The following is an 11,854-nucleotide window of genomic DNA, read 5'->3' on the forward strand; positions in this document are numbered from 1 at the left end:
GAAAATACGAGAAAGCATATAAACCACCCAACATAACAACTGGTAATGTTGTCCTAAATTGAAATAGTAAATACATAAAAGATTCAGATCCAGAAGCCTCTCAGAGCTTCTGCTAGAATGTCCCGCTCCTGCTAGTACTCGGCCAGTGTCGGATGCTTATGTCAATAATTCATGTAGCACCATAAACATCAGACTTGCTTGATACAGTAGTTACAGTGGGAGGGTCCCCCAAACCAAAACAAACAAATAGAAAACCCTACCGGGGCTTTCCCAACTGTGTCTGTTAAATATTTGTACTGTTCTTTTTATTGACGCTTTTTTTTTTTTTTTTTTTTTTGGTTTCTGTTCTTAGTTTCTTACTCTCTCCAAAGGATTTTCTATAAGCTGAGTCTGTAATGAACTATCGTGCTGTCTAGGAAAATGAAGAGGTTAGAGTAACGGGAGACTGGATGATAAATCTGTGTGTGTACAGGATTGACACAGAATTAACAGTCATTTATAGAAAACTCTCAAATTGCATTTTAAATTTGATCCTTATAAATATCTTGTTAAATTGGGGCGATCTCCTCTTCTACTTAGCTGAATCAATATAAGGAAAAGAAGACGTGCTTATTAAGTGAACCCGAAGTCCTGGCCTTCACTGAATGGACGGGGAGCAAGGGCCAGGCCTTGACCGAAGGGCCAGCTCTATCCCTTATTAGCTGTGGGGCCTTGGGCACACTTCTCACAGAACATTCTCCTTGTTTGTGCCACGGCAGAGAATAACTGAAGTTTGTTCTTTTGTTTTTCTTCGAGAGTGACAAGAAGAGCCACCGGAGGACCCATGACACGGATTCCACCTGATGGAAAGAACTGTAAGGAACACTTCACGGCTCGCTCACAACAACGGGTCAGCTAAGCAGCCTGGCCGTCTCCTCTGTTCTGCATCTAGGTGTTGACAGCAAGCAGCAGCTGTACAGTGGTCTCAACACAATTTAACGTGGTCCTTGAATTATAATCTCTAATATATGTGTGTATGTGTGTGCATCCCCAAATATATTAAGGTTTGAGCAGTGGGGCAAAATTACACATGAATCTATACTTGAGAAATAAACAGTTCATTGTAACGCGCCCCTGGTGGAGCATGTGTCTGAGTGTGAGGTTCGCATCCCACAAAGCCATTATTCACTGACAGAAAACATGACAACAGAGAAGAAACATAAAAATTACGGCAAATGTTACAGATTCCCTTAAAGTAGTATGTTAATGTACTGGGATGAAGAACAACCATACAGATCACCTTCCCCACCCCCGCCCCCCACTGGAAGCCTGTTATGGCATTACACATGTCCTCTTTTTAGAAGTTCCTACCTCACCTTACATATGCCCATGCCTGGAGCCCTCATACGGTGAAACTTTTGCACACTTCACCCAAGGATGACCCTGCACTGTTTGGAAGAAAAGTCCAAAGCAAGGTCATGCTTCAAACCCTGAGATTCTATTCCAACCCAGGGGAATCCAGCGTAAAACCATTACGTTTCTCCTTTAGCATACCAATCGGCAGGGGCAAACGAGGGCCAGTCTGCTATGAAGGAGACATCAGAGACATTGGTGTCCTTGCAATTCTAATAGAGCTCAGAAGTCTGGGCTTGATACCATCATTTGAAGGGTTGTGCATAGTACGGCAACACTTAAGAAATATCCTTTGGTGGTGATGAAAATATATGGCACTCCAAAATAGCCTGTTTTATGGAAAAACAAACTGCCACATTCCAAATTCTGAATATAGCCAGCACGGGAATGAAACTGTGTGGATTAACTATGGCAATAAGAGAGAGCTCATTTCGCCCTGCCCTCACTGTCTGTCTGGCCCGTGCTAACCACCCTTTACAACACAGCTCAGCAGTCACCTTGGCGCTACTGAATTGTTTCATGTCTGTTTACACCTCTTGTCTCCCCAGAAGAGTAAACCAAGTCAGCAAAGGTATCTCCTTTGTTGTTGGATCTCTCCAGCTAGCTCAGGGCCTGACAGGTAGATGGTGTTGAGTCAATGCTTATGCAATCAACGAGGACACGTACATAGGTGGGCTGCAAACAATACAGGTGGGTCCACGCAAGGAGAACCCAGATGAAAACAGGTGAAAGAGCAAGAGGCAATTCAACGAGTTAGTCAAGGGTGTTCGGGCCGAGTTGGAGAAAATGCTAGGATATGCTTCCATTTGTACAGAAGCTCGCCTTGAAGAAGAAATCATTTGTTTTCCTGCAAAATAATTTACAAGACTTATTGAAGAAGAAAACAGGTCTGCCAAGAATCTCCACTGTGGTTCTAACACAGAAGTTGCCAATACCACTGAAAATTCCCATAGTCCACGGCATTGGGTCTAAGAATGATGGGCCAACAGCAATCACTACAAAAGGTCAGTGTAAATAAGCTAGCCATGGATAGCCATGTGGGATTTGCTCACATTTTATGAAAAATGAAGAAATCAATACAAAAAGGTTCCCCTTGGGACTGTGACTTAATATGACAGGACTCTTAGCTAAACTGATACTACTATTTGGGGGCAGACCATGTTTCTCTGAAATGAACTGGTTGAAAGCAAGTCTCTCTCCTGAAGTCTAAAGTTCTACACATATGATTAACTCCTTGGAGGCATCTTTGAAGTGCAAATGTGTCATCACACATATAAACAGTATATCATCATCTCTGCTTACGATAAACACACATCTACCCTTTCAGAAATGAACCTGAGACTTCGCTTTCAGGGCCCCTGTCATTCAGTATGCCACGTCACTTTTCAGTAGACAGACTGGCTCCATGCCTCTGCCTTGAGTCTGGTTAAATCTACATTGCTTGGTAGCTTAGGGACCCAGCAACTAAATGGATAGCTTTGTATTTCTGAAAAGTGACTGACCTTTAATGAATTAAATGAGAGGGAGAGTGGAAGTCAGGAATGACCAAGGCTGGAGGACATGGTTCTAGCTTCCTGGTCTTCCTACCATCCAAGGGAAGAGAAGATGGCTGCCAAGATACTGACAGAGGCAGGAGAGGAAACCAATACCGCCCCTCTTCACACTTGCTTAGAGCCTCCTGCCCCCCTTCTGGTTATAAGGACCTTCCTTTGGCCGTATGGACTGTACATGTGTCTCCTGGATCCTGTAACTAGCATCAGAAGATCAAAGCTTCCCAGTCTGTCCTCTGGAGGTAGAATATTGTATTTGCAGGAGGGAATTCAAGCACACCAACGCCATTTCTGTGTAACTATCCCCCGAGGGGAAAAAGAACTTGGTCATGGGAGGTATATACAATTAAGGGGAGAACTGCCTGGGATTGTAGGTATTTAAATGATGAGCCCGTCTGAACTGGTATTAAAGAAAGTATAGTTCGTTGGAAGTCAGGCAGACTTACTTCCAGGTCTCTGATCTTGGTAAAGTTCAAAAGCACTGGGCCTTGGTTTTCCTGATGACAGGGTTGGGGCTGATGCAGAGTACCTGAGAGGCCCAGGGAGTGGCCGGGGCTCCATCATCTTCCCTGGCCACCAAAGCAGTTCATCTCTTTAATATGTTGAAATTCAGATGAACAAAAACAAAAACTACAAAGAGCAAGATAATTTTAAAGGTCCCTGATAATTCCATCATTCTTTTTTTTTTTTTTAAGATTTTATTTATTTGAGAGAGAATGAGAGAGAGAGCACATGAGAGGGGGGTAGGGTCAGAAGAGAAGCAGACTCCCCACTGAGCAGGGAGCCCGATGAGGGACTCGATCCTAGGACTGACTCCAGGATCATGACCTGAGTCGAAGGCAATCGTTTAACCAACTGAGCCACCCAGGCGCCCTAATTCCATCATTCTTAGGACTCTCCCCGCCCCCAAATACTTGAGTTACTATCTTAATAACATGCCTACAATAAGACTAGGTAAAAAATTAAAAGTCCCTATAATCTCTGGTCCCCTCCCCTTATCTCCCTTTTTTTAAAACCTAGGGATGTGCTGGCTAAAATATTTCCCCCAAATTCCTGCACAACCTCAGGGGGCACCATTCATAGCAAAGACAATGTCAGTGTGCTCCCCGGAATGTGGCACTCAGTGGCCCTGACGATGATGCTTTTAGAGTGGAGAGGACCTGTGTTTGAATCTCATCTCTGCCACTTACTAGCTATACGACCCCTGGCAAACTATTTAATGATCTCTCCGATCCCATTTCCTTCTGTGTAAAATGGAGATAATAAATTATATTTCCAAAGGCTGTGGTAAAGGCTAAATGAAACAACATATTTAAAGAATCTGGTGTTGGGGAAGCATACCAACACCGATATTAGTTCTTTAAAAATCACAAAAAGCTATGACGTTTCACAGTTCAGAGAATATCCGTGTCCAGGATGTGTGGCCCATACTCTGAGGACAGACCAAAAGATACTGTGAAATGTGAAACAGCTCTCATCTGCTGAAGGTGGGGTAGGTACCTCCAAGGATGAAGGGGTCAGAAGGTTGTGACCAAGCACTACACAATTTTAAGACTGAATTGTGGTAAGCGGCAGAAAGGAAGACTGATCAGCACACTAATGAACCAGGGTGTGTGGGTACAACTGTTATCAAGGATAAGCAACTGTTTAAATAAGATAGGCTGCGCTCATTAAGGACATATGTGCTGCCAACAAATTACAATGTGCTTAGTTCACACTTTTTTGCCTTTCTTAGGAACCTGAGGCCGGTCAATATTTAATTGTGCTAAGTCTTGTAGTTGACTCTTAAATTAAGAAGTGATTCATCTACACAACTTCGGCATTAGAGATTCTCAAAATATTAAAACTGAAGTGGATTCCAGGTCTCTAAGCCAACCTCCACATGTCACACCAGTGAAAAATAAGTTCTAAGGAAGACGGGAGCAGTCACAAAAGGTAGGGCCAATTTTGGCACTTGGTCTCATTAACTCATTCTCTTTCTTACTATAGGAAATCAGTCTTTAGCTTTCTCCAATATGCATACTAGCAAGTTAACATTGGATATATGGATTCCCTTCTCAACGCTGCATAATTTACGTGGGGCACTGGAAAACCTCTGAAGGGCTGGGTCAATGTCTGAAAGAAGCAGCTGGGTGGGGCTGTGTGGGAAGGTCTAAGGACATTCAAGAAGGTAATGAAGAGCAGAGTAAGGCTGTTAGGGACCCACCAGTCTGGAATATGGGTAGTGAAACTGGAGTCTACTAAGGAACCAAATACAGAATGATTCTCCATATTTAGGATGTAGCACAGTGACCAGCACATAGTAGGTACTGAGTACTTATTTGTTGCATAATCGGATGATGAACCAGGACTGAATGAGTGAATGCATGAAAGGAAGTGAGCTTCAGAGGCAAAAGAGAAGAGGGACCGCCCAGTGAGATGAGGGAAGAGTTACCAAAGCTCTCCTCAACCTCAGCAGGAAGGACAAGACTCGTTTCTCCTGCAAGGACAGTGGAGGGAGTGAGGCTGGGGTCCTCCTGCTTCTGCCTCACATTCCCCTTCTGAGGAAATGTGCCAATTCCCATGGCCCTGCTTCTGCTTCTGGCCACTCTGCTCTGGATGGAACACGCAGAAGTAGAATGCATGGGGGGAGTCCCTCTCCAAGGGCAACAGAAATTTCAAACCCATAATGTCACCTTATTTTCAGAGGAGACTCTGTTTACTTGCTTTCCATTGTATGCTACGGACCATACGGACACCAATGGAAAAACATTTCCTAGGAGGACCCTGAGATCAAGAAACAAATCTGATTTTAGGATAGCAGAGACAAGCCTCACCTAATGAAGAATGAGGGAAAGCTGGGATTTCCGGGCCCATTTTGCAGTCACTGAAATACTCTTGTCGTCTGTGGTCCTGAGCCTGGTGCGCCCTGACCTGCCAGGTCTGCTCCAGCTAGGCTTCGCACGTGGGATCCGTATGAAGAGCGCCGGGGGCACAGAGAGGATGGCGAGCAGTAGCTCATTCTATTTTCTAAACGGTAGGAGGCCAGTGTTAGATGATCTCTTTCCTTTCAACATCTACATCTAATAGTTTTTGCTTTTGTGCGCAGGATGGGGCCACTTGGAAGACAATGTGCACTACTCATCAACATTTTTCGAGGACTAAATGGAGAAGCTGTAATAAAATACTGCATCGACGCCTAAGGAAGACCTTTCTAGGTTCTTAGGATGCAAGCAACTTACTGTTCAAGAGGAACATCAACATGTCAGCGGATAACAACAATGTGCTGGCCAGAATCTTCTCTAATGACATCTAGCAGACTAATGGCAAAACAATGCTGTGTACGTCAGGGGCCAGAGTGGAATAATGGGTTCCGTGCCATGTTCATACGAAAGATACATACAGCTCAAGGAGAAGATGCAATGTCTATAATGTGACCTTCATTTGACATTTGATTAAAACCAAGTTGGTGCACAAATTTTTTTTTTTTTTGGGCAAAACCAGGAGAATAGGTTAGTGAAAAGAGCAATGACAGAAACGCTCTTCCTCAACTCACAGAGTGACTGGCAAGGCTTCTTAAAAATATTTTTAGCTCAGTTTCAATTCCCTAAAAAGAAATGCCACCTAAAAGAAATGTGTTAGGCACCCTCTAAATGTTTCTCATTAAGTTGCCAACACTGGTACTCACCCCTTCAGGCTGGCTTAGAGCACTCAGCCTCACTCTGCTCTGTATGCCATCCGAGGAATAAACCTAAGACTAGCTGCTATTTGAAAGAAAGGGACTACATCTGTAAGAATTTGTATGTTAATATTTGTAAAATATCGTGACAAATAATAGGAAAAAGCGGCCTAGAAAACAGTGCTCTGCAATGAAAGTACAGAAATGGTAGTAAAGAAATCAAACTGAGAGTTTTTCCTAATAAAGGGGCAGGTTAGTTCTCATAGTATAAACAGTCTTAGCTAAGTGGCTAATTCTTCTAAAAAGACCAGCTTTTGGTTAAGAGTGAAAACATACCACCGTGTCTGGATTTAGCACGCAAAGAACTCCCTAGAATGGTTCTCATGCTGTCTAGCTCTGAGCATCCTGATTCTTTTTTTGTCTTTAATTATGCTGCCGAACACCTAACTTTTTATGTAAAACTGAGTCTAAGGAGACAGGATGAGCAAAGCCCTACAAATGCCCACTCACCTCCCATGATTTTGGACTGGCAGTTAATAAACTCCGGCTTCCTGTCCGTGAGGTACCTCTGGCAGGTGTGGTGGAGGATCTGGAAGAAGGTGCATTTTTCTGAGGCTGTGCTGGCTACCCACTGGTCAAATGCGTTTTCAAACAACAAATCAAACTCTGCAGAATCCTGGAAAAGACAGTGAAATAACTACTGATCTCAATCTATAAAAACTGCTGCTTTCAGCTTACTCCTGACAAAAGACTCGTAAAGGCAAAAACACCTTTCAAAACTTTGGTCTTAATCACAAGGCTCATCTTTATTAGCACCTAGATGCATGGAAAGAGAGTCCACCTTTCTGTTTATCAAGCAACCCCCCAGATCTGAAGAGTATTTATAGATGTCCCTAGGAGGCTAGTATCACAAAAGCCCTTCCAGCATACCACACATGGATCTGACAGAATTTAGGCTACATGCTGCCTTCCCAAGGACCTGGAAAAGGATTCCTTCAGGTTCTTAGCTCTATTAATTAATCTTGCCCCTAACCTTTGGTAAGGAAAAGATTCTCCCTTATTATTTTAGCATACAGTTACAATTTACATTTTATTTTTCCTCATTATTGAGGTTTTGTACAGCAAGTATGTGTGAGCAAAAGGGAAAGTACTTAAATAAATAATTCTACCTTAAAATGTTTCTCATGTATAAATCCAAATACATAATTTGTAAGGTGTCATCTATTTGTTTTGGGAAAAAAAACCTCATCACTGGTGGTATTAGGAGATAAATGAAGCTTTGATGAATGTAGTTTTTCATATTAATAACCATGGACATGATATCTGAACTCTGCCCTTTGCACTTGGCTGATACACATACAGGAGCCAGCATTTCTTCGATATGCATCCCTTTACGTTTCTGCATCAAACATGATGAAAAGACTTGTAGTTCCCCATAAGGACACAGAAATCCTAAAGTCTTAGCCACATCACTGAAATAGAGAAATAGTTTGTTAGAGATGACTCAGATAACTACCAGCACCGCCAAGGTCAGCGAGAGAGTCCTCGTGTGAAGAGAACACCTTCGCTCAACACTGGGCATTCACTCACCCGATTAGGATCGATGCCATTAACCTGGCGAAGTTGCTCAAGCATCCACTGTGATCTCCGCACGAACGACGTGGAGCCTTCAAACTGTTTGACCTTCGTGATGGATGCCTGTGTGGGTTTCTTGTTTGTCACTGCCAAGAAAAGACCACTCAGATTAGCAGGCGCGAAGGTTGGTTTGTTTTCTCATTACACCTATGTGTGTATACACACACACACACACACACACACAGAGTATGAATATGTGTGTCTTTGATGAGGGGTGAACTCAAAAGAAATAGTTATACTCTCCACTCTCAAGTAATTACAACATGATTATAATTGTGAAGGCTGCTTCATTTATGTCTTCATTCAAACTAAACACAACTCAACCGAGGGACACAACCGAGGGACACCAAGCACTTTTAACGGAGGCTACAAGTGCACGATGACCAACTGCAGGGAAAGCAGCACGCGGGGCTGGCAGGCATCAGGGTAGAGTTCACTGGGAAAAGCTGAATTGTAAAGGAAGTGGAGGTTACTGGCTCCCCTAGGGAACTGCAATGCATATTTCCAGTGTGATATTCCAGTGTAAATAAATCAGGCTTCACCGGTAAGATAGAGTAATGCTTCACTTTAAAAAAATATTTGGGGGTGCCTGGGTGGCTCAGTTGTTAAGCGTCTGCCTTCGGCTCAGGGCATGATCCCGGGGTGCTGGGATCGAGCCCCACGTTCGGCTCTCTGCTCCACGGGAAGCCTGCTTCTCCCACTCCTGCTCCCCCTGCTTGTGTTCCCTCTCTTGCGTGTCTCCCTCTCTTTCAAATAAATAAGTGAAATCTTTAAAAATAAACAAATAATGAAAAAAAAATATTGTTCAGTTTGAATCTAGTTTGCATCTGTTTCTGTGTTTGGCATTCACGCACTGCCCCCCTCCCAAATTCCTGAGGTCACCACACCTGCAGGACCAAGACAGCTGCTTCTCCCAGCCTTAGTCAGTTCTTCCTTTGCCCTTTCCATGCTGAGGGTGGACAGTGTCACCCCTCAGACAGAGGCCAAGCACCAGCCACTAGGAGAGAGTCACTCTGGATATTTCCACATCTGCTTACTTCGTGACTTAGAGCCTCCAGGGTGGGGTGGTCATTAAGTGTTTTAAAAGGGCTTTCCTAAAAGTTCCTCCTGAGGCCTGGCTGTAGGAATTTGTAAAATTTAACAGAAATGATGCTATTAAGGGAACCAGAAAAAGTGGAAAGTACTACTTGTAATGAATGTAATCCTAATGAGCCTGTGCATCGACGGCACATTCTTTCTTTGTTTCCAATAACCCTGCAGGTCCTACATTTCCAGATAACTATGCAGATGTTCAACAGATGGCAAAAATAATCCTTGAGGGGTGAAGGACAGAAAGCACCTGCTCCAGTCACGGCTGCTGGTAAGAAGACTGTCCTCCATGCATAGGAGAGTGTAGGGCAGTTTCAGTATCCGGGGTCATCAACGCAGGAACGCAGGGACCAAGAGACGAATGAGATGTGGGCACCGTGCCCTCACGTCTGGTGAGAGCCCTGGGCTTCCGAGACTAAAGACCTCTTTTTATGACACTCTCCCCTTTGCTCCAAACCAGAATTTAGCAAACATTTAAAAAAATAATTTCAAATAATGCTTAGGTTTATTACTCATTATGTCAGTTAGATTTGGCTAAAAGCTTCTGAACATTTCATATCAATTACGTTTACTTTCATGGTTAAAAAGTCACCATCCGCTGGGCCTGGCCGGGGCTGAGGGCAGGGCGGGCGGCCGACCCTCAGGAGCGGCTGGCCTCGAAGCCGCTCTCCTCAGGGACGGCTCTGGAGGCAAGGCCGTCCGCACGCCTCCTCCCGATCTGGGTCGGTGCTCGCCCTTGCTCTCCTCTCCGCGTCCCCATGGAGAAGACGGAGCTGATCCAGAAGGCGAAGCTGGCCGAACAGGCCGAGCGCTACGATGACATGGCCACCTGCATGAAGGCCGTGACCGAGCAGGGCGCCGAGCTGTCCAACGAGCGCAACCTGCTCTCGGTGGCCTACAAAAACGTGGTCGGGGGCTGCAGGTCCGCCTGGAGAGTCATCTTGAGCATCGAGCAGAAAACCGACACCTCGGACAAGAAGTTGCAGCTGAGGGGCGCCTGGGTGGCTCAGTTGGTTAAGCGACTGCCTTCGGCTCAGGTCATGATCCTGGAGTCCTGGGATCGAGTCCCACATCGGGCTCCCTGCTCAGCGGGGAGTCCGCTTCCCACTCTGACCCTCCCCCCTCTCATGCTCTCTCTCTATCTCATTCTCTCTCTCAAATAAATAAAATCTTTAAAAAAAAAAAGTTGCAGCTGATTAAGGACTATCGGGAGAAAGTGGAGTCTGAGCTAAGGTCCATCTGCACCACAGTGCTGGAATTGTTGGATAAGTATTTAATAGCCAATGCAACTAATCCAGAGAGTAAGGTCTTCTATCTGAAAATGAAGGCAGATTACTTCCGGTACCTTGCTGAAGTTGCATGTGGTGATGATCGAAAACAAACGATAGATAATTCCCAAGGAACTTACCAAGAAGCTTTTGATATAAGCAAGAAAGAGATGCAGCCCACACACCCAATCCGACTGGGGCTGGCTCTTAACTTTTCTGTATTTTACTATGAGATCCTTAATAACCCAGAGCTTGCCTGCACACTGGCTAAAACAGCTTTTGATGAGGCCATTGCAGAACTTGATACACTGAATGAAGATTCATACAAAGACAGCACCCTCATCATGCAGTTGCTTAGAGACAACCTAACATTATGGACATCAGACAGTGCAGGAGAAGAATGTGATGTGGCAGAAGGGGCAGAAAACTAAATGCATACGGGGTGGTCATCCTTCTTCCCCTCAAGAAACCTTTTTACTCATCTCCATTCCTTATTCTATTTGGATTTCCTATAGCAAAGAAACCCACTCTTGTGTATGGAATCAACTGTTTATAGTCTTTTCACACCGCAGCTTTGGGAAAACTCCATTCCTTGATTTGTGTTTGTCTTGGCCTTCCTGGTGTGCAGTTACTGCGGTAGAAAAGTATTAAGAGCTTCATTTCATATAAACATAAGTAACTTCCAAACACTTATGTAGAGGACTAAAAATGTATCTGGTATTGAAGTAATCTGAACCAGTTCTGCAAGTGACTGTGTTTTGTATTACTATGAAGATATGAAAATGTAGTCATTACAATTTACAAAGTGTTCTACATAACTTAATTTCTACATTCCCTCCCTTACTCTTCTTCAGGGGTTTCCTTTGAGTAAGCAACTTTTCCTTGCTCTTAATGTATTCCTTTTTGGTAGGAATCCAGAAGTATTCGATTGAATGGAAAAGCATTTGGCATTTCTGCGCTGGGGGTCACAAATTGAAATGCCTCCTGTATCATATATGATGGAGGTCTTGTATATCTGTGACAACAGGAAGTTTCCTTATTGATTCTTCGTTGCTGCTGTTTAAGTTGACAACTTCCCTTCCCAATAAAAATTCACTTACACCTCCTGCCTTTGTAGTTCTGGTATTCACTTTACTATGTAATAGAAGTAGCATGTTGCTGCCAGAACACAAGCATTGCTTTTGGCAAATTAAGGTGCATGTCATTTCTTACTATACTAGAAAGGGAAAATAAAGTACACAAGTCCAAGTCTAAAACGTTAG

At 43.9% G+C, this 11,854-nt stretch overlaps 2 protein-coding genes across 8 annotated transcripts in view; one reads left to right on the forward strand and one right to left on the reverse strand.

Annotated features, from left to right (window-relative positions):
* The window catches only part of STXBP6 (syntaxin binding protein 6), a 240,307-nt gene that overhangs the window by 38,648 nt on the left and 189,805 nt on the right, over nt 1-11,854 (reverse strand). For 6 of the 7 annotated variants that reach the window (XM_025870223.2, XM_073895008.1, XM_073895005.1 and 3 more), the window contains 2 exons: nt 8,191-8,321; nt 7,111-7,276 (listed from right to left, as the gene is read on the reverse strand). In XM_025870223.2, coding sequence (XP_025726008.1) covers nt 7,111-7,276; nt 8,191-8,321 — 297 coding nt within the window. The remainder of the gene's footprint in view (nt 1-7,110; nt 7,277-8,190; nt 8,322-11,854) is intronic. The other variant, XM_073895004.1, reaches the window with a different exon arrangement.
* LOC112822513 (14-3-3 protein theta-like) lies at nt 8,615-11,698 on the forward strand. Its single transcript, XM_073894899.1, has 4 exons — nt 8,615-8,661; nt 9,664-9,716; nt 9,913-10,325; nt 10,508-11,698. The coding sequence occupies exons 1-4, from the start codon at nt 8,615-8,617 to the stop codon at nt 11,021-11,023; spliced, it is 1,029 nt and encodes a 342-aa protein (XP_073751000.1). The 3' UTR covers nt 11,024-11,698.

This window comes from Callorhinus ursinus, unplaced genomic scaffold (assembly GCF_003265705.2).
Source record: "Callorhinus ursinus isolate GAN/ISIS: 27379988/994484 unplaced genomic scaffold, GSC_fseal_2.0 scaffold8, whole genome shotgun sequence".
Classification (NCBI taxonomy): Eukaryota; Metazoa; Chordata; class Mammalia; order Carnivora; family Otariidae; genus Callorhinus; species Callorhinus ursinus.